This window comes from Hirundo rustica, chromosome 20, assembly GCF_015227805.2.
Source record: "Hirundo rustica isolate bHirRus1 chromosome 20, bHirRus1.pri.v3, whole genome shotgun sequence".
NCBI classification, from domain to species: domain Eukaryota; kingdom Metazoa; phylum Chordata; class Aves; order Passeriformes; family Hirundinidae; genus Hirundo; species Hirundo rustica.
Window position 1 is genome coordinate 10,783,384 of NC_053469.1, and position 22,016 is coordinate 10,805,399.

Here is a 22,016-nt window from a genome sequence, read left to right on the forward strand (position 1 = left end):
TGGGACAACCCAGCATAACAGTTCACAGTTGCTGTCACTCAGCAGCTCCCAGCTGTGACAGTGCAGCTGCTGTGAGGGGACAGTGAGTGCTGTGAGGGGACAGTGAGTGCTGTGAGGGGACAGTGGGTGCTGTGAGGGGACAGTGAGTGCTGTGAGGGGACAGTGGGTGCTGTGAGGGGACAGTGAGTGCTGTGAGGGGCTGTGTGGGTGCTGTGAGGGGACAGTGAGTGCTGTGAGGGGACAGTGGGTGCTGTGAGGGGCTGTGTGCGTGCTGTGAGGGGACAGTGAGTGCTGTGAGGGGCTGTGTGCGTGCTGTGAGGGGCTGTGTGGGTGCTGTGAGGGGCTGTGTGCGTGCTGTGAGGGGATGTGTGCGTGCTGTGAGGGGCTGTGTGGGTGCTGTGAGGGGACAGTGAGTGCTGTGAGGGGACAGTGAGTGCTGTGAGGGGCTGTGTGCGTGCTGTGAGGGGCTGTGTGGGTGCTGTGAGGGGCTGTGTGGGTGCTGTGAGGGGACAGTGAGTGCTGTGACGAGGTGTGAGGGGCTGTGAGGGGACAGTGGGTGCTGTGAGGGGCTGTGTGGGTGCTGTGAGGGGACAGTGAGTGCTGTGAGGGGCTGTGTGGGTGCTGTGAGGGGACAGTGAGTGCTGTGAGGGGACAGTGGGTGCTGTGAGGGGCTGTGTGGGTGCTGTGAGGGGACAGTGAGTGCTGTGAGGGGACAGTGGGTGCTGTGAGGGGCTGTGTGGGTGCTGTGAGGGGACAGTGAGTGCTGTGAGGGACAGTGGGTGCTGTGAGGGACAGTGGGTGCTGTGAAGGGACAGTGAGTGCTGTGAGGGACAGTGGGTGCTGTGGGGGGCTGTGTGGGTGCTGTGAGGGGACAGTGAGTGCTGTGAGAGGCTGTGAGTGCTGTGAGGGACAGTGGGTGCTGTGACGAGATGTAAGGGGCTGTGAGGTGACAGTGGGTGCTGTGAGGGGCTGTGTGGGTGCTGTGAGGGGACAGTGAGTGCTGTGAGGAGATGTGAGGGGCTGTGAGGTGACAGTGGGTGCTGTGAGGGGACAGTGAGTGCTGTGAGGAGATGTGAGGGGCTGTGAGGTGACAGTGGGTGCTGTGCGGGGCTGTGTGGGTGCTGTGAGGGGACAGTGGGTGCTGTGAGGGGCTGTGGGTGCTGTGCGGGGCTGTGTGGGTGCTGTGAGGGGACAGTGGGTGCTGTGCGGGGCTGTGGGTGCTGTTAGGGGATGTGGGTGCCGTGAGGGGCTGTGGGTGCTGTGCAGGGCTGTGTGGGTGCTGTGAGGGGATGTGGGTGTTCTGAGGGGCTGTGGGTGCTATGAGGGGACAATGGGTGCTGTGAGGGGATGTGGGTGTTGTGAGGGGCTGTGGGTGCTGTGAGGGGACAGTGGGTGCTGTGAGGGGCTGTGTGGGTGCTGTGAGGGGACAGTGGGTGCTGTGAAGGCTGTGGGTGCTGTGAGGGGCTGTGGGTGCTGCGAGGGGACAGTGGGTGCTGTGAGGGGACAGTGGGTGCTGTGAGGGGCTGTGGGTGCTGTGAGGAGCTATGGGTGCGGACTCTGGAGCACACTGACCTGACCCCAGTGGGCTCCACACTGCCTGACAGCCTCATGGCTCCTTAGGTGGGACCCAGTTTTTGGGAGACCTTCCAGCTGCCTTGCACCTATGGCATGAAGCTGCCCACCTCCTGTACCTGCTGCCCCCAGGATTCCTCCCGTGTGCACAGCACTGCCCTCCTGATGGCCCAGCTCTCCTTGGCACAGGTGGCTGGCCCAGCCTGCTGGAAAAGTTCTTTATATTGGCCTGTCCTAGTGGTTGTCACAAAACTCCCCGCAGGACATCCAAGCTGCCGAGCCATGTGCCCCAGCCCTACAGGGCCCGTGCCAAAGAGACCATGGCTGATAGCTGGCCTGTGGCTTCTTCCTGTCAAACCCCAGCTAGGGAACCAGCACCAGGACAAGCAGACAGGTCCCTGCAGTTCCAGCCACCCCCATTCCAGCTGTTTCCCTGCCCCATAGCTAGTGGTTGTAACCAGCTGATCTTTATGGACCCTTCCAACCCACACCACTCCATGATTTTATGATCCCTGTGGAAAGCTGTCCATAGGGTTGTCACCTTCTGCCCTTGGGCTCGGGAGCTGTCTGATCACTGCCATCCAGCTTTATTCCTGGACAATTTATGCTCATTTGTTACTTTGCCAGGACACTTGTTTAAGTGCTGCTCCCTCTTCACAGCCCTTTACCAATGAGGCTCTGTCTCTGCTCCACCTCTGTCCAGGGCACTACCTGGCTGTGCCATTCTTGGCACAAGTTCCCCTCAGACTTCATCTCTCTGTAGTCATGCCAGTCCACAGGAGGTCATGCCAGGGCTGGTTCTTAATGATTCCCATATAATCCCTCTCCTGCTGACCCTGGGATGGGCTGGCCTTTTCCACAGCTGTAGCCTGTGTCACCAGGGAACACAGCCTTCTTCATTTCCCGTGGTAAATGACAAGGGCCACATGCAAGGAGTGCCCTGATGGTGCCCTTTGAGGGATGCAGCGTTGCACTACTTCTGTTGCTCCCATAAAGTCATGACTTTATGACTGGCTTGCCAAGGCCCAGGGTGAGAATTTGCTTCCTTCCTCCCAGCAGTGAACATGAAAAGGTCATTGGAACTTGAATTTTAGCAGGACACAAAATTAATATGAAAAGCTATGAATGCTCTTGGAGGCTCTGGGGGCTACCTGTCTGCCCACAAGCCTGGCACAGGATGAACCTGGGCAGGGGCTGGGCTGGGGGCACGATGGGTTTGCTGCTTGCAATGTCCCCATATCCAAGGGTCCAGCTGCTTGGGGAGCCCATGGTGCTTCCCTGTCCTTTGGGATGCCCCGGAGCCGCCGGATGAGTGATGGTGGGGAAATCCTGCGGTAGGATGGGTTTAGGGACCGGGGCTGTAGCCTAGCAACAGCCTCAATCATGGCATAATATAATTAATCCAGCGCTGGCTCAGTCTGCTGCATAAAGATACCAGGACAAGTAGCTGAGGCTTTTTAACTGGTGGGTTTGCCTCCAAAACCAACCTGCAGCATCTCAGGCATGTCTGGCGTGTTCCTGGCCCAAGGATGCCCCGTGGTGAGTATCCAGGCTTCCTCTCTCAACCCCGGGGCAGGATGGTTGCTGAGCAGAGGGAATTACCCTCTCGTACCTTCAGTGAGCCATCGTGGGTGATCCCATGGGCAATCCCGTGGGCTCAGGCAGACCCCAGTGGGGTGAGGTGTGGCAAGGTCAGCTAAACTGGGGATGCAGGCAGCCTGTGGGGAACAGGGCTCCATTCCAGGTTAAAGCAGGACTGTCTGTGTGCACGTGTGCTCTGCTTGGAGCTGCACGGGGATACTGCCATGGGCAGCCAGCCTGGGAACCCCTAAAACTCCTGGTTACCCCCAGGTTTTTGGCAGGCTCTGCCTTAGGGGAGGAGTGGTGCAGCTCTCCATCGCCACAGAGGGGAGCTGGGAAGCGGATGGGGGTGCTGTGCCTCCTGGTGGCAGGGGACGCCTGCGGGATGTCAGTCCCTCCTCCGTGATCCAGGATGGCACGTAGAGCACCCACAGTGCCTGAGGCTTGGCCTGGGCAGCAGCCACGGCTGGAGCCCCGAGCTGGTGTCTGCAGGCTGGTTACAGGAGGGAGCCAGCCAGCTGGGGAAAGAGCAGGCTTTTCCCTGGAGCTGGCAGGAGAAACACCCCTCCCTGTGCCTTTGGCAGGCAGCGGCTCCATGACAGGTGTGAGGTGATGGGTTTCTACCCACTGGGGCTGTCACCAGTGTCTGAGCACCCCTGCAGCTATGGGAGGTCCTGAGTGATCAGGCTGCTCTGTGGTATCTTTGAGGGAGGCTGGAGAGAGATTCAGCACCTTCCCCAGTGCACTGGTGGCAGGGCAACACTGAGATCCTTCCTCACAGCCACCGCGGGACACAAGGATATCTGAAACAGAGCTTGCCTGTGGCCCTGCTGTGGGTCAGCAGATGAGCCTCACCTCTAGACTGCTTTCCTGTGAGCCTCTGGAGACTAACTGGTCCTTCCCAAGGAACCCCCACAGGAATGTGGGGTTATAGCTCTCTGTGCAGGCAGGGACTTCTCATAGCTGCTCAAAAACTTCGCCTCACCCTTGGGTGCCACCGAGCCCAGGGGGCCTGCAGGGCAGGGTCCAGCTCCCTCCCCAGCCCCCAGGTGGGCAGCAGCAGGGCGTCTTTTCTCCCTTGGTTCAGAGCTGGAGGCAGGGAGAGGATGAGAGGAAGAGAGGAGAGAAGCTGGAAGGAGGAGAGACCCTCCTGCCTCCAGCCATGCATCACACTGATGCCAGCCATCTTGGGAAAAGGAGAGCATCACCCACAGACAGAAGCTGCAGGGTGCCAGCAGCTAGCATCTCATCCCATTCCATCTCTGCCTCTCCCAGCTGTGGGATCCCCACGTTACCTTGGAAACAGAGGATTTCACGGCAGCTTGCGGTGGTGCTGCCTGCTGAGGGGGCAGAGGCCCATGTCTGCAGCGCAGCACTGCCCTGCCCTCCCTTGTGCCCCCAGCCCTGCCTGTGCTGCTCCCTGCTAAGCCCTTCCCCAGAGCAGGAGTGGGGTGGTTGCCAGACCCCTTCTGTTCCCCCAAGGCTGGTCCTGCAGTGAGTGCTCTGTGCCCGTCCTAATGCCCCCGGCTGTGGCTGCTCACACACGGAGGATAGGAAACAGACAGCCTGGGGGAAAGAGGAGGTATCAAATTATCAAATGATCATCCCCCACTGTGAATTGAGTAGCACAGGAGGGAGCGGGGCAGCCCCGACATTTCCCAGAGTCACCCACGTCACACTCACGAGTCCTAGCATGGTGAGTGCCAGTCACCCCCATTTCCCACAGAGTGGGCATAGGTGGGTGCCGCACCCCCCATCCCCATTTTGGGGTGACCCACACCATTCCTCCAGTGCTGGAGCCCTCACCACCGCTTGGGTGGCTGTAGCATGTGTGTTGGGGACCCAGTACCCACCTCCTGCCCACAGGCCTGGCCAGCCCCAGCTGCAGCCCCTTCCCATGGAATCCCATCCTACCGGGAGCACAGCACAGACCTAGCATCACCTCCCGGTGCAGCGGGTGGACCCCTGACCCGTTCAGCACTGAGTTTGGGAAGCCGAGCGAGAGCCAGGAGCTGCCTCAGCGGAGGCTCACGCCCCAGCCCGTCCCTGGCGCTGCCGTCACCCTGTGGGTGCAATCGCCCTGTCACCGGCTCCGTCTCGCAGGTGGCCCCGGGAACAGGCTGGTGGTGCCAGCGCCGAGCTGTCGCTTCGCATCACGGGCCCCGTGCTAAGCTGCGCAGCCTCTCCCTCGCTCGGCCGTGTCACCTGGGCCACCCGGTCCTTCCCCGGCACATCCAGCTTGGGAATCGCCGTGCCAGGGATAGCTGCGGACGTGGGGTCTCGGTCCCCACCGCGGGCAGCACCACTGCAAGCTGCCCTGAAATCCTCTGTTTCCGAGGTAACGCGGGGATCCCACAGCTGGGAGAGGCAGAGTCCTAAACTGCCGGCGGGGTCTGACGTGTTCCACCGCCCCCCCGGACAGCCCCGGGCACCCGCGGTAAGAGCAGCTCGCCCTGTCCCTTGGGCTGGCAAGGGCACCCTTGGGAGGACAGCTTGGCCCCCGGCTCCCCAGGCTGGGCATTTTGGGGGCCTGTTGGCTGCTTGGCATTTGCCAGATGGTCACGTCCCACTGGGCAGATCCCGGAGCGTAGCCGGACTGGGTGGGCGTCGGGGAGGATGTCCTGTTGTTCCTCAGGAACGCGCCCGGCACAGGGCAGAGGTGGAAATTGGGTTTTTTGTGTTTAACGTCCTTCCAGGTATTTTTTCCAATACCAATTCTTCCAATTGCTTTCAGAGTTTCTCTGAGGACTCTCCTCTTTTTGCTTTCTCAGAGTGGGCCATGTTGGCTTCCCCTGGCATCACACCAGTCCCACTGCCAAACTGGGGCTGCCAGAGGGTCCCCGCATCTTACAAAATTTAGACAAATGGTATATTCAAATGAGATTTATTTTATAAAGCAAGTAAACCAACTAAAGCTCCACCAACATTTGAATACAGGTTTGTGATGTCAAATGGAATTGTTACTGCCTGACTGACTTGAGAATTCCCAAGTAAGACAAAGACTCTCAGCCTCAAGGAGTTCCTTTGCACAGTGTCCCAACCAAAGGGCAGAATTTCTGATGGCAGTCTTGCTGATCCAAGGGGGATGGGCTCCACTGACCCCAGTGGGCATTGTGGTCAGGTCATGGAATCACAAACTGGTTTTGGAAAGGACATAAAAGCTAATTTCATTCCACCCGCTGCCATGGGCAGGGACACCTTCCACTATCCCAGGTTGCTCCAAGCCCTGTCCAGCCTGGCCTTGGATACTTCCAGGGATCCAGGTGCAACCACAGCTGCTTTGATCACCCTGTGCTAGGGCCAGCCCACCCTCCCAGGGAACAATTCCTGCCCAATATCCCATCTATCCCTGCCCTCTGGCAGTGGAAGCCATTCCCTGTGTCCTGTCCCTCTCCAGCTCTCCTTAAGGCACTGGAAGGGGTTCTGAGGTTTCCCCACACCCTTCTCCAGGCTGGACAACCCCAGCTCTCCCAGTCTGGCTCCAGAGCAGAGGGGCTCCAGCCCTCTGTTCTGTCAGTCCCCCCTGGTTGGGATCTGACCCTCCGTCCCTCCACAGCTATCACACAAGGGTGACAAGTCAACTGCCCAGGGACAGTTGGTGCCATGTCTGGCCTTGGTGTTGGGAGGGCCTCCATGCCTGTTGGGGCAGCAGCTTCTGCCACAAGCATCCTGGAGAAAACCCTTATTTTGGAGGCCTCCCCTCAGTGCCCACCTGCTCCTGCCCATATCTGCCTCCTGGTGAGCCTCTGGCCCTCCTGGCAGTGTTTTGCAAATGCCCAGAAAGGTCATTCTAATGCTTCAAAACTGCTTCGTGCTGGCCCAGTCAGCGCTGTGCTCCCCTACTTATGTCCCTGTGGTCTCCACCAACCTCTCCTGTCCCTGACCTCTTTGCTCTGCCTCCACAAGTCCCAGTTCCTGGTGTGGCACGAGGGCTGGGCCAGGAGAGCTCCCAGCCCAGCACATTTGGGGAATGGCCTCTGACACCATGCCCGCTCCCACCAGGGTCAGCATCCCTGGGGCAGGCATTGGGGGCCCCTGTGCTGGGTGACCGATTCCTGCTCTGAGCTGCACCAAGGGACGCAGTGGGGTCAGATCAGGGGATCCAATATCCTGTGCCCAGGTTAGTGTCAAATCTCACAGTGAGCTCTCAGCGTGACCTCAATGAATTGTTCTTTGGGGAGGGCTGGGGGGCCCCAACCCCCTCTCCCCTAGCTTTGCAGCTCTGTAGGACAGGTGACACCCCCATGTCCCTCCCAGGATGAGATCTGTCCTGCTTTGGGTCTCACCAAGTGTCCAGAGTCACCATAGACTTCCAGGGTGAGCTTTGGGCACGTTGTTCCTCTGTGCCTCAGTTTCCCCTTTGGATAGGGCCCAGCAGAACTAAGTCTGTCACCTGCAGACACTTCGGCCAGGTACACACTGTCAGGGGCTGGTGGGGAAACTGAGTCACAGGGACACAATGAACATTGCGGCTCTGCTCCCCGTGGGGTCCGGGGCAGGACTCAGCACCAAGCAGGCAAAGGCCACAAATAAAAGAAGTTTTGCTGCCACACTGGCCCGGCTTGGCTGCTCCTGGTCTTGACAGCAAGCCACAGTGGGGCAGCCCAGATACAGGGACAGGAGCTGCTCCTGCCTGGGGAGAGGCACCAGGCTGGCCTTTTCCTTGCAGGATTGCAGGAGCCAGGCTTGTGGAATCCCTCTGGCTACTCACATGTTCCCGTGGCAGAACAGGGGCCCCAGCAGCTCAGCCAGGGACAAGCCTGGACCCGCAGAGCTATGGCAGGGCCCCAACACCTCTGTCCTCCACACAGGAGTAGGGGACAGTTCCATCCCAGCCTGCTGAGTCCTGCTGCCCACATGGCTGTGCCAAGGGGGTCCCCTCCATCTGAGGGACTGCCACCCCTGTGGGTAGTGGGCACAAGGCCAGGGGCAGCCCCTCAGCCCTGCCACCCAGCCCTTCTCAGCTCCCATAGGGCTGAGGTTGCCTCCCCTGCCTGAGTGCCACAGACTGGGAACCCGGGGTGTCACAGCCCAAAGCAGCAGCACGACTGCATGCTCAGGGCAAGCTGACAGCCCTGAGCAGCCAGCACGACTGCAGCCCTCAACCTCCTCCAAGGGGATCTCCTCTTGCCACAGGCTACCACTGGCTGGAGGAGGAGGACGAGGAGGAGGAGAAAGACGAGGAGGGGGCGGGGAGAGGAGGGGAAGGCAGTGTCCAGAGCCCCATTGCCCTAAGCACATGACATGGCGCTGCCATCTCCGGTGTGTGGAGACCTGTCTGTGCTCCAGTTGGATCCGTAAGCACTTCCCAGCCTGGAATAGCAGCCTCACATAGGGAGCAGATGGTCCCGCTGTCCCCTGCTATGGGGCTTGGGGGACATGGTTCGGCCCGTTTGTTCCCTGATTTCGGACCTGTGGCCGCTCCAAAGCCCAGACCTCCGGACAGGTGACCTCAATCCATGCAGGTATCACCGAGGGCCACAGCTGCACGGACAGAGGGTGGCACTGTAGCGATGCCCTAAAAGCAGCGTACTCCTCCATGCCCGAACTCTGTGCATTCCACAGGGATGAGCTCTTGCCTCCCTCGGTGATTGCATTAACGGGGATGTGGAGCCTGCCCGGTGCTCCGGCTGCATCAGCGGCCACATCGGCGATGCTCGGGGCTGGCTAGCACGGGGTTGGCACCAGGCGGGAGCAGATGGAGCAGCACTGTGGGGACCGCGGGGGCAGGAAGACGGGGGCAGAGGGAGCAGCTGGACCAGCAGCCGGAGCCCTGTGTCCTGCAGAGAGGAACATGGAAGTGCTGGGGAGTGCGGGGGGGGTGTGATGGGGCCTGTCTGAACATGGTGCAGGGGTCCCGAGGGTCTCTTGGCGGGGACAGGATGACCCTGACAGGGGTCTAGTGCAGTGGGGACAGGATGACCCTGCTCCCAGCTCCTGTGCCACTCGTCAGTGCAATGAGTTCCTGGTGCTCAGCCCGGCCTCCAGTGGGCTCAGCAATGCTCCCAGGAGCATTCCTGCAGGAATCACAGCAGGGCCAGCCCGTCACAGGCCCGCCAGCACTGCTCTGCCTCCTGCACCATCAGAGAGAGTGGAAGGCTGCTCCTGATGCTGCACTAGACGATGGAAAGGGTCTTGGCTATAGGGATTTTGAATGATGCAAATCCTGGCGTGCACCTGCCATGCAGAAACACATGGAGAGCAGCAGCCTTAGATCAGGGCTCGGAGCCATGGCAGGTACCGGGTGGGTCCCAGGGCCGTGGCCCCTTGCCAGGGCACCCACAGGTGCTGGGGCTGCTCCCAGAGCTGTGGGCAGTGGAGAGCAGCTCAAGGAGGTGACAGGGGGAAACTGAGGCACGGCTGTGACTCAGGAACCGTGCTGTGCTGGAGATGCTGGGGCCAGAGTGTGCCGGAAGCTGTTCTGTGCCTCCTTCACCAAGAATCCCTGCAGGCTCCAGCCACCACAGGCAGCGACAGCCCCGATGACTGGAAAAACGAGGCCATTCCAAGGAGGAGCTTAGCAGAGGATTTCGCTGCCCAGTCGGCCCTGGCCGCGCAGGGCCACGGTGATGGGGCAAGGTCAGGCAGGACAGGCCTGGGGGGGCTGCCGATACTGGGGGGCTGCCACTGCAAGGGCAGGTGCCTGTGGGGGCTGGAGGGCTCTGTACCGGTGCCGGGCTGAGCCTGGGTGCTCTCGGGTGCTCTCGGGGACACCAGGGGTCCCGCGGACACTCACACCCGTGGTGGGGAGGAACCCCCTGAGGGACGGCACGGGGGGCCCGCAGACCCTGCCCGGAGGTCCAGGGGGAAGAAGAGATGCGGCGAGGGGTGGGGGCGGGGCCGCGAACAAGGAACCGGGACCCAGCGGAGCCGGGGAGGGAAAGTGGGGATGGATGGGGATGAGGATGGAGATAGGGATGGGGATGATGGGGATGAGGACCGGTCTGGAGGCGGTGCCGGGGGAGGCTCCGGTCCCGGTGCCGGCCCCGCCGGTAACTCCGCCTGCCGTATTTATGGGAAAACAAGCGGCGGCAGAGCGTAGGGCCGAGCCGTGCCGTGCCGTGCCGTGCCGTGGATCAGGCGGAGCCGGGCCATGGTCCCCGGGGCGGCGGCAGCCCCAGCCTAGCGCAGCGGCGGCGGCGGCTGGGGGATGCGGCGGGAGCCGCCAGAGCGGCTGGCGCGGTGCAGGTAAGGGGGTCGCGGGCGGGGGTGGGGTTTGCTGTACCCCCGGGAGCCCCCGACCGGGTCAGCCCGTCGCGGCCCCCCCCGACCATTGCCTCGCATCTCATCACACCTCATCTTCCCCTTTTGCTCCCCCCCGCCCGCCTTCCACATCCCCAGGAGATCCTCCCAGGGCATCCCATCGCCGAGGCTCCTCGCATCATCGTCGCCTGCCCCATACCCCATCCCCATCTAGTTGCGCTTCCTCCATTCCTTCAACCTCACCGGGGCCATCCCCATCCCGCGCTCCTGAGCCGAGTCATCCCACCCCATCGCACCGGTATTTCGGGGTTCTCCATACTCCCGTGTGCCCTATCCCCATCCCCCCCTATCCCCATCCCCATTTCACCCCTATCCCAGCCAAAACCCCATCCTCATCTCCGTCCCATCCCGCCGCAGTGCTCGGGCCGGGCCATTTCACCCCTCCCCCGGTGCCCAGCTCAGTGCCCTGCGGGGCCCAGCGGGCCCGGTGCCGGTACGCAGCGGGGTGGGGGTGGCCGGGGCCACCGCCCCGGCGTCTGCGGCAGCGCCCGGGACAGACCCGCCCCCCTCCGGGGGCCGCCCCACGCACCGTCCACCCGGCTCCGCAACTCGCCCTCCCGGAATACCCCTGGCTCCTCTGCCTCCCGGCCTTGCCTGTTTGCGGGTGCCCCCCAGGCTGAGGGACTAGAGGGGCCAGGGGTCAGGGCATCCCCTGCACCCTGGGGTCCTGCTCACCCCAACCTGGATGCTGGCACCGCGGATGCCCTCCTGGGCCCGGAGTACTACACCCCCCGGCAGGATGACCCCTCCGGGGCACATGACGGGTTGGGATTTGGCAGCCATCTGTGCCTGGCGGGTTTGGGACAGGAACTGGGGGCGATGTGTCAATGCCAGGGGCAGAGAGGCTGAGACACGGGGCTAGGGAGCACAGAGGGTGTGTGGAGGGGCTGTCTGATGTACAGGGTGGGCAACCACAACAGGGGCATAGGGCACCGTGTGTGTATCTCGGGGGTGGCAGCGGTGGGAGTGTATTTGCCACGGGTACAAAGCAGAGGCAGGGAGGACAGCGGGTTCACTCACAGACGGTGGCAGCTGCCAGGTCCCGATGTGGGCAGTGCCCAGGCAGCAGCCGCCATGGGTGTCCGGCTGATGCACACACGGTGCACAGAGCCGTGCACAGCAGGTTGGCCAGGGCACGGCGGGCACAGACATTGCCCCCACGGCAGCTGCTGGTGAGACCCCCAGCATCATCTGCTCGAGCACAGTGTTTACAGCAAGACGCTGTCCTTGGCTGCAGGGGCCCCTGGTGCACTCAGGGCAGCACTCGGGGCAGTGCTGGGGCAGCGCTGGGGCATCGTGGGTGCTGCTGGCAGTGCCCACTGGGCCGTGCGCGTAGTGGGCCCTGCACAGCGCAGTGTGCGCTGGGGCTGCTGCAGGGGGGGGGAATGCAGCGTGCTCAGCGCTCTGCATGTGCAGGCAGTGTGCAGGCACCATACCCACTGCAGCGCTCCTGCCAGCTCGGCGGGTCGTGCATGGGCAGCGAGTGGGCAGGATGGGCAGCAATGCCCAGGCGGTGTGTGGGCAAGGGTGGGCGGCGTGCGGGCAGGGTGCACGGGGCAGTGCCCTGGCTGGGCACCAAGAGCAGGATGGGCAGGCGGCAGCCCTCGCCATGTGCAGGGACGGGCAGCGAGCGGCACTGCCCGGGCAGTGCTGAGGACAGCACGGGCAGGCCGTGGGCTGGCAAGGCCGTGTGTAGGGGCAGCTCGGGGCAGAGCACAGGCAGCGTGTGGGCAGTGCCCCGGCCGTGTGGGCAGTGTGCAGGCAGTGTGGGGTGCGGTGGAGGGGGTCTGCACCTCTCCCCGCACAACCCACACGTGGCACATGCAGGCAGCGACCCAGTTCCCAGCCATCCTCCGTGGGCCCCTCTGGCAGCGGGGTCACCCCCCGGCCCAGCCCCTCGTGCTGCCGGGGCCCGGTGCTCACGGACGGCACGGCAGGAGCAGCGCGTGGGTCCGTGCCGGGAGCAAGGGCAGGAGCCCACGGGGGGCGGCTCCCGGCCGCTCTGCCAGCGCTGCCGGCGAGCGTCACATCCGCGGAGTGACACCGTGTGGGCACCCCGCGTAGGGAGGCTGGTGCCTGCCGAAACCGGGCAGCGCTGAGGGCTAAGGGGGCATCCAACCAACCGGGTGCCGATCAACCGGTTGGAGAGCAAAGGGGAATGCAAAACCCTCTCCCTGCGAAGTCAGTGTCAGAGGCTGGTGGGTATGTGAGAGTAATGGCACCGGCAGCACCGTGGGGCCATCCCCGCTCGGCCCCCCTCAATAGGCAGAGGGTTCCTGCAGCTTCGTGAGGACTCTGCTCTCCCTGCGCTGCCACAGAGCCCCAGCTCCTCACGCAGCCCCACCCCCCCCCCACCCACCCCCGGCACCCACGCTGTCCTCACCCACGCTGTCCTCGCAGAGGAGGAATAATTTGGAGAAACCATGGCAACTCCACAGCTCCACCGGCGGTGGGTGATGCTGGGTGGGTGGAAGACACTGGTGCCCATGGGATGCATCACCCACATCCCCAGTGCACAGGGATGTGCACAGGGATGTGCACAGCGTCCTCGCTGAGTGACAGTTCTTTTTGGTTTAGCCGGGCTGTGGCTGCAGGGGTCTCTTGGGATGCTCCATGTGCTCACAAGGCATCCACAGCCCTGGCGGCCACACGTCCACCAGGCTGGGGGTGCCCCAGGAGCCTCACATGCCTTGTTTGTTTTGCAGTGCTGGGATGGAGCCGCCACAGGCCCCTTGGCCACTTCAGCCCACCCACCCCCTCACTGATGCTGCTGGACCAGGTAGGACCCTGGGCTACAGTTCCCTGCCTCCCAGCCGCCCTGATGCCACAGGAATGGGCTTCCCAATGCCACTGTCACCAACGCTGTGGCATGGGGTGTAGAGCCTTCCCAGATCCAGCCCAGCTCCCACATACTCTAACACAGCAGAACCAATACTGGGCCACCTCTTTGTTCACAAACCTGCCCTCCCAGCTCTGGGAGGCACTGGGACCCCCAAGATACCTTTATCATGGTATCTTGCTCTTCCCAGCCCATCACATGAACAGACACCCCAAGCCCACTGGAGTCACCTCAGCTCTGGCATCTGCACCCCTCCAGCTTGGGGCAGGCAATGAGGAGGAACCCAAGCCCCCTCCCCATCACTACGTAGTCAAACCTTCTTGCTAAATAAAGTCCATTCCTCTCCTCCAAGAAACATCTTCCCTGTGGTCCTCTGCTGCTCTTTAAAGACAAGTGCCCACCCACCTTTAGTGCAACACAGAGCAGCCAGCATCAACCAGCACACCCAGGACCTTGGTGGCTACAATATCCAATGCTCAGAGGACCTGGTGAGGTGACAGCTTGGGGGGTCCCCGCTGTGGGCAGAGAAGGTGCGCATCCCCCAGTGGTGGTGGCAACCCACAGCAGCTCTTGAAGGGCTGGTGTGGAAGGTCAGTGCTACAACCCACTTAGCCCTGTGGGCAGACCCCTTCCTCTGTCCCCCCCATGCACTGTGGGAATCTTGTGCTGATGTCCTCATTGTCACACAGCTGTGTCACACTGCAGCTGGGGACACTGCCCACCCTGGCCACCCAACAGCATTGTCCCAAGTACGGGGCTGCTTGGTGCTGGCACACAGTGGGTATCAGACCTGATGTCCCACAGCAGCTGAAGCCACCATCACACTTGCTCTCCAGCCCAGGGGATGTGTCACAGCCATGGGACACAGAAGACAGCAAAGCCAGTGGGTACAGAGCCAGCACACCTCCTCTGGCACAGGGAGGTGATGCAAGAATCACTGCTGACGTGTGGGTTGGGGCACCCACCACAGCACCCCTCTGCACCCCTGGGGCCACCCCAGGTCTGAAAGACCCAGAGAGTGATGCAATTCTGCATAGGCAGCACTGTGATCACCCCACAGGGGTGTTTGTGGGCCACAGTAGGTGCAGCCACCATAGGGAGGGGTTGTGGCTCCTGCCTCCTACAGACTGGGGGCTTCCCAGCCACCATGGTGGGTGCTCATGGTGCCTATCCCCAGGCCCTGTTCCCCTCTACAGTGCTGGTTCTGGGGACACATGTGGGTATACACGGTCCCAGGAGCCCCCTCACCACTCCAGTGCTCTCACGGGGTCTGAGCACACACTCCCCATGGAAAACCCTGGTGTTGAACCCCTGCAGCCCTGCTCAGAGCTGCCAATTCATGTGATTCTGCAAGACAGTCTCTGTGTCCTACAGCCCAGGAAGAGGGCAGAGTACTCTGTGTTCTCTCGCTGTGCTGAGCTGGTATGCAGAATTCCCTGCTGCTCCCATGGGTGTCCTGCCAGCCGCTCCGTGATTTGCACCCTTGATCTGGAGACTTTTTCCAGTTTCTTCCTTTAGTTGACTATCAACAGCAGCAGTGGAGGCTGGGAGGCCCCCAAACCTTCATTTCTGAAGAGATGGACAATCCCCAGCTCTGAGCCAGGAGCTGTGGGATTGATACAAGGTCACTCCAGGATTGAGGCACCTCATGTGTTCTCTTGCAGGGTGGGCTGCTGTCCTCTGAGGCCGTGTGACAGGGAACTGGCGGGAGAAGAGCCGCTTTTAAGATGACACGAACAGACCCACCTGACATCCTGGTGTCCACGGTGTACCAAGACATCAAGGTGGCGACAGCAGCCCCTGGGGATTCCGTTGTCTGTCAGCCCCTGGCACAATGTGATGCCTCCATGTCCTCCTCCCTGTCTCGCGAGCCGCAGCCCTTCAACAAGCGCCACTGCAGGAGTTTTGACTTCATCGAGTCCCTGGAAGAGCTGGGTACCCCCCCGGCCATGGAGCGCACCTGCCCGCGCCCCGGCGTGCCCGAGCCCACGCCAGGGCCGCCGGGCAGGCAGGCGCCGCCAAAGCCAGACCCTTACAGCGGCAGAGCCCCCGCACCGCGGAGTGAGCCGAAGCGCCGAGCCCGCTCCAAGAGCACCCCGCGGGTGAAGACCACCCTGACCCCGGTGCCCATAACCGGGGTGGCATCACCACCGCCGGTCCGGCGCGGGCGAGAGGTGCTGCGGGTGGCACGGGAGCCCTCCCACACCGATCCCTCGCCGCGCCGCGAGGGCACGATGCCACTGCGGGCGCTGGCCAACGAGGTTCACCCCATCAAGCTGCAGCCGCAACGGAGCAGCGTCAGCCGGATCTCCCCTCTCTGTCTGGGCAACAATTGCTACGAAGAAGGGCCAGGGCCCAAGGTAGGCGCCAGCCCCCACGTCAAGTGCCGAGTGGACATCAAGCCGGACGAGGCAGTGCTGGTGCACACGGCGCGGAGCCTGCGGGCGGCCCCGAACCGTCCAGAGCCGCCGCGCTGGCCCCGCACCCCTGGGGCCGCCCGCAGCCTGACCGTGCCAGGGAGCCGGCAGGCGTCCACGTCCCGCACGCCCACCCCCAGTGACTCTTACAGCGGGGACGCCCCGCTGCTGCCCTACCCCGGTGAGTACTACGAGGCAGACCCACGGGCACTGGCGTATCAGACAGTGCCCGTGCCGGCCTCACGGGAATTCAGGGAGTACCCCGACAGGGGCTGCATGACCTTTTCGGCCCACGGCATCCCAGCCAAGTTCTTCTACGCAGAGGAGTCAGCACGATGTCCCAGCCCTGCCATGCCTCTCCGCAGCTCTGGCTATGCCAGCTACCCCTACCCCAGCCGCCAAGCCGTACCCCAGCACTTCTACACCGAGGAGCCGGCCAAGGCTGCCGTTCACACGATGCCGCCCCGGACGTTGTACGTGGAGGAGGCGAGGGGTTACCCGGTGCAGGAGGCACCTGCCCGCACCTTCTATGGGGATGAGCCCCGCTACTTTGCCCCGCGTGGGACCCCTGTCAAAACCCTCTACGCCGAGGACGTTCAGACGTACCCAGCCCTCGGCTCTGCCGCTCGGTTGTTCTATGCCGAGGACTACGGGAAGTACAGAGAGCGGGAGGTGCTGTCGCGCACATGCCCCCCACCCCGCAGCACTCAGCCCCTGCACTTCGGGGACTGGTACTGCCCAGAGCGGGCCACGCTGCCCTACCAGAGCCTGCAATTGTCACGCTTCACCCCACAGCCAGCCGGGCGGGAGGCTATGTTCTCCTCCTGGCACGCTAGCTATGGCGTGACTCCACCACGGCTGGGCCGGGAGACCCAGCACTATTCCAAATCCTGGGATAACATCCTGGCACCAGCGGCGCGCAGGGAGGAGGCCCTGCAGCGCGGGCGCAGCTACGAGAACCTGCTCGCCCACGAACAGCACCGTGCCTTATCCCCTGAGGAGCGCCGGCAGCCTGTGGTGATCAACCTGTCGAGCTCGCCCAAGCGCTACGCGGCCCTGTCCCTCTCCGAGAGCTCCATCCTTGAGCGGGTGCACGCCGATGGCAGCCGCGGGCCCCCGGGCCGCTCCTGGTACGTCACGCCAGAGATCACCATCACCGACAACGACATCCGCGCCGACGGGCTGGGCCGGAGCGAGAGGCGCTCAGCCAGCTGGGACATGCTGGACGCGGGGCGGGAGCGCGGGCCCTACGCTGCGCCCTGCGCCCCACAGCCCAGCCCCAGGGAGAGTGGCTCGGGGCGCCAGCGCAGCCTGGAGCAGCTGGACGAGCTCATCACCGACCTTGTCATTGACTACAAGCCCGCACCGGGCCACCGCGCGGGGGACAGGGACAGCCTCGCAGAGCAGCTCAAGCAGCTGCTGAGCAGTAGCGCCTCGGGTCCCCCACGGCGGGGCGAGGGCAAGCGGGTCCCTCACAACATGCCTGAGGGACCCCGACCCACAAAGGATCAGCCAGGCCTCAGCTCCCACGCCGGCACCCCGCGCCGCCCACCCGCCCCACCGGCCACTGGCCCCTTCGAGAAGTCACCGGAGAACTGCTCGCCTGACCTGAGTGCCGAGGAAGATGACATGATGATGTGCTCCAATGCCAAGTGCCGGCGCACGGAAACCATGTTCAACGCCTGCCTCTACTTCAAATCCTGCCACAGCTGCTACACCTACTACTGCTCCCGGCACTGCCGGCGCGAGGACTGGGACACGCACAAGGCCAGCTGCGTCTACGGGCGGGTGGGCAGCGTCTGCCGCCACGTCCTGCAGTTCTGCCGTGAGAACGCTGAGGTGCACAAGGCTTTCTCGCGCATTGCCAAGGTGGGATACCTCTCCCGCGGCCGCGGCGTCCTCTTCCTGGGATTCCCCAATGCGGGCTCGGCCGAGAACTTTCTCCAGTTTGGGCTGGAGAGCCTGCTGATGTCCCCCACCTACCTGTCCCTGCGGGAGCTGGACAGCTACTCGGACAACCTGGGGGAGTATGCCCAGGAACTGCGGGAGACAGGCAACCAGTACGACCCCAACGAATGTTTCCTGCTGAATGTAACCGTGGCCGTCACTCAGAAAGTGCCAGAGAGGCCGTCGCCGAAGATGCAGGTGCCGACGGTCAGGAAATATGCCAAGGTGGCCTTAGCCTCCTCCAGTCCAGAGAAGAAGATCTTGAAGAAGGAGCGGGACATGGAAACGTTGATCCTGACGCCACCACCTGGCACGGCGGACATCGACAAGGAGGGGGAGGAGGGCCGGAAGGCACGGGAGGTCTGCTTCATCAACATCCAGCGGGAGCTGCGCATCCGCGGCGTCTTTCTGCGGCACGAGTTCCCCAATGTCTACGAGCAGCTCTGCGACTTCGTGGAGAGCAACAAGCGTTTCACCCCCACCACCATCTACCCCATCGACAAGAGGACGGGCAAACAGTTCATGTGCATGATTATGGCGGCCTCTGAGCCCCGCACCCTCGACTGGGTGGCCAGCCCCAACCTCCTGGACGACATCATGTGAACGCAGGGCGGGGGGCATCCCCTCTGTAGATACGTGCTGTCCTGTCAGAACCCCCTCGGCTGTTACACCAAGGGTAGGGGGCTGCGGGCGGCCGGCACGGGGTGTGAAGGGAGCACGTCCCCAAGTTTGCCCTGGAGCCCAGAGCCTGGCAACCCCCTGCAGAGCCCTCTCGGGTGAGCGGTGCCTGGCCAGAGCGGGGGCGCCGCGCACCCCACCAACCCCTGCCCACTGGGCTGCTACACACCCAGAGTCCCCGCGCCTGCCCCAGGGCCCCCTCAGCGCCGGGGGTCCCGCAGCGGCCATACCCAGCGCCTGGGGTTGGGCTGCACCAGGACCGAATCCCCACCGTGTCTGTGTGTCCTGAGCGTGTCACTGCGGGAGCGTCAGGTGCCGGGGGGCCCTGGGATCCCACGCGGGCTCTGGGCATAGAGCGGGGCCGGGCTGGACGCTGGTCCCTGGACGCTGCCGGGGAAGGGGGTAGCAGCAGCGGTGAGGGATCCACGGGGAGCGGGTGGGGGGTGATCGTGGCAGGGATCAGGGAAGGGGAGGCAGAGCCGAAGCCGTGGCCAAGGCCCGTAACCCGGGGCGCCCGCGCCGTCCTGGCCGGCCCCGCTCCCCGCTGCCGATCCCACCGCCGGGACCGGGACCACGATCCGGACCAGCCTCTATCCCCAGAGCCGCTGCGCGGCGGGACCCCGCGCCGGCTGTGGGCGAGGCCTGGCTCCACGGGCGCTGGTTGGACGCTGGGCGGAGAAGGCGGGAACACGGGCAGGGAACGGGCGCTGGTTGGACGCTGGGCGGAGAAGGCGGGAACACGGGCAGGGAGCGGGCGTTGGTTGGACACTGCTCAGAGGAGGCGGGAACACGGGCAGAGAACGGGCGCTGGTTGGACAGTGGGTGGAGCGGGCCGTGAACACGGGCAGAGAACGGGTGCTGGTTGGACACTGCTCAGAGGAGGCGGGAACACGGGCAGAGAACGGGCGCTGGTTGGACAGTGGGTGGAGCGGGCGGTGAGCACGGGCAGGGAACGGGCGCTGGTTGGACACTGCTCAGAGGAGGCGGGAACACGGGCAGAGAACGGGCGCTGGTTGGACACTGGGCGGAGCGGGCGGTGAGCACGGGCAGGGAACGGGCGCTGGTTGGACACTGGGCGGAGCGGGCGGTGAGCACGGCGCGCGGGCGGCAGCGATGGCGGGCGAAGCGCTGTCGCGGGTGCCGGACGTGCAGATCGACGCCGATGGTGTCTTCAAGTACGTGCTGGTGCGGGTGCGCGGGGCCGGTGCGCTCGCCAAGGACGTCGTGCGAGGCCACGGCTGGGCCGAGTACCACGGTGAGGGGCGTCGGGAGTGCGGGGCGGGGCTCTGGCCCGGGGTGCGGGGGAAGCGGCCGCGGGCCCTGGGGACGGACGGGGGCTTGCCAGGGGTCTGATCCGTCACGGGGCAGCGGCTGAGGCGGGGGATCGTCGATCCCCGCCCCCCCCGCCCCGGCTCCTTCCCTGCAGCCGACTTGTTCGAGCGCACCGCGGAGGAGCTGGCGCGGCACGGCCTGAGCTGCGAGTGCTTGGGCGGCGGCCGCCTCTCCCACCGCCCCGAAGAGAGGAAGATCCACGTCTACGGGTACTCGGTGGTAAGCAGAGGCCGGGGGGACCCACGCATGGACGCGGCATCTCCCTTCGCGGTGTGGGTCTCGCTGACGGTGGCCGAGTTGGCTCCGCATCCCCTCGGGGGTGGAAGGGGTGAGCGGGGCGGCACTCTCGGGGCTCCTGGGCGTTCTCCCGAGTGCCCCAGGGAGGGGAGATTTCGCAGAGCCCTTTCGGGTGAGCGGTGCTTGGCTAGAGCGGGGTCACCCCATGAACTCCCCAGCCTGTGGGGCTGCCGCACACCCAGAGCCCCCGGGAGTCCCATTAGGTCCTTCAGTGGCTGTACCCAGCGCTGGGCGCTACCAGGGGGTGATTGAGCTGCACAAAAACTGTGTCCCCACTTTGTGTGTCCTGGGGGCATTCGTGCAGGACTGTCAGGTGCTGTAGGGGCCTTGTAAGGGTGGCTGGAGGCACCCCTGGGGACATGACCGGCGTGGTGGGTCCCTGGATGCTGTCCGCAGCCCAGGACTGTGCTGCAGCATCAGCTGTGCTGGGTGCTGAGTGCAGAGCCCATCTGGGACTAGGGCACAGGGTGGTGATCCCTGAGCCCCAGAGCACGCAGCTTTCCCAGCTTCAGGGTGGCACTGTGCTCTTGTCTGGGTGCTATACCAGCCTCAGCTGGAGTCAGGCAGGGCTGCCGTGGGGGGATTGGCACAGGCTCTGTGGCCTCTCTGCTGCTGGGGTCTGCCAGAGCTGTCCTGGGGATTTGCCAGGCTTCCCTTCAAGTGGTTACTCACCAGCTCTCCTTGGGAACCCTCTTTCGTCTGCAGGGCTTTGGACGAGCTGACCACGCTGTGACCACAGAGAAGCTGAAGGCCGAGTATCCCAACTATGAGATCACCTGGGCGGATGAAGGGTACTGACACCTCTGTCTGTGGTGCCAGCGCAGAGCTGACACAGCTGTATGCCATCCCAGGGCGGTGGCAGTAGGCTCCCCATGCTCAGCCGTGCTCCAGGCTCTCCTCATTTTCCTCTGTGTTCTTGCCTGTTCTCTGCCATCACTGGACTGTCTCTGTGCCGAGTGCTCCCACCTCCCGGGTATGGCAAAGCTGGTGAAGCCAGTGGTTGCTCTACCCCAGCCTCCTGGTACCAGGGGCTCATCCCACATGTATCTGTGAGAATTAAAGTCGTTGGGGGAGCACAGCTGCTCTGGTGGCCATGTTCACAGCTCAGCTGCTCCTTCCCAGCTCTGGGTTGTGCCTGTTGTCAGTGGAAGGGATCCCCCCAGGTTTTCCACCCCTTGAGGGGGACCTCGCATGGGAGCAGGCAGTCTGGAGTGGGAACAGCAGGAGGTGTATCGGGATTTGCCTTGGAAAGGGCTGAAGCAGGAGAGAGGAAAGCAATGCCCAGGCCTGGGGGTGGGAGAGGCAGGGTAGACCTGGGGGAGAGACCAGCCCCATCTCCTGCGAGGAGGGAACTGAGCTGCCTGGGAAGAACATGCCCATTCCCACTCTGGCAGGTGGTCACACCCTGAGAAAGAACATCCTCCCTGACTTCATCCCTCTGGCCGCCCAGGACCAGCTCCTGTTCCTCTGAATTTCCCAGGGATTTTCCCTGCTTGTGCTTCCAGTGAGGAGCACTGGCAGGAGACTGGGAAAAGCTGTTGGAGGCTTCAGTGGCTGGAGAGCTCCAGGGAGATGTGCAGGCTGGGTTGGTTCGGTTGCTGTCCCACGTGAGACTGGGGCTGGAGGAACCTCCCAGCCCAGTCACAGCCTCATTTTGTTGTCAGACTCTGACCCTGTGTGCTCCCAGCTCCTGCTTGGCTATGATCCTGCTGCTGCCTCCACCTCGTGCCTTCAGGGATGTGGACTCCTTCCTCTGAGTCCAGAGCCATGCAGGGTCGGCTCAACCTGCAGAATCTCAGCCTGTGCCCTGTGTCCAACGCTCAGCCTGTGCCCAAATTCCAAAGGAAGCTCGCAATGGGCAGATGAGTTTCATAGCCAAAACATGTCTCTGCTGTGCCTTGTCCTCCATCCTGCAAGGTGTGACCCCTGTGCTGGGGGGAATGTTACCCAGAAGTCACATGGAGTCAGCTGCAACCCTGCACATCACTGGATCATGGAGCTTGGAGGCACACGTGGGATGTCCTGTCCATCCACTGGCCTAGCAGAGCCAGCTCCAATGGGTCCATTGTGGTGGGATTGCTGGGATGTGC

At 63.4% G+C, this 22,016-nt stretch overlaps 2 protein-coding genes across 2 annotated transcripts; both read left to right on the top strand.

The window, feature by feature from the left end:
- Nucleotides 1–10,257: 10,257 nt before the first annotated feature.
- AJM1 (apical junction component 1 homolog) lies at nt 10,258–18,711 on the top strand. The gene is made up of 3 exons (XM_040083441.2): nt 10,258–10,341; nt 13,122–13,195; nt 14,920–18,711. Exon 3 carries the CDS (start codon nt 14,983–14,985, stop codon nt 18,220–18,222), a length of 3,240 nt encoding a protein of 1,079 aa, XP_039939375.1. The 5' UTR covers nt 10,258–10,341; nt 13,122–13,195; nt 14,920–14,982; the 3' UTR covers nt 18,223–18,711.
- A 339-nt stretch (nt 18,712–19,050) lies between these two features.
- On the top strand, nt 19,051–21,004 carry PHPT1 (phosphohistidine phosphatase 1). The gene is made up of 3 exons (XM_040083445.2): nt 19,051–19,552; nt 19,724–19,848; nt 20,632–21,004. Exons 1-3 carry the CDS (start codon nt 19,411–19,413, stop codon nt 20,722–20,724), a joined length of 360 nt encoding a protein of 119 aa, XP_039939379.1. The 5' UTR covers nt 19,051–19,410; the 3' UTR covers nt 20,725–21,004.
- Nucleotides 21,005–22,016: the final 1,012 nt, after the last annotated feature.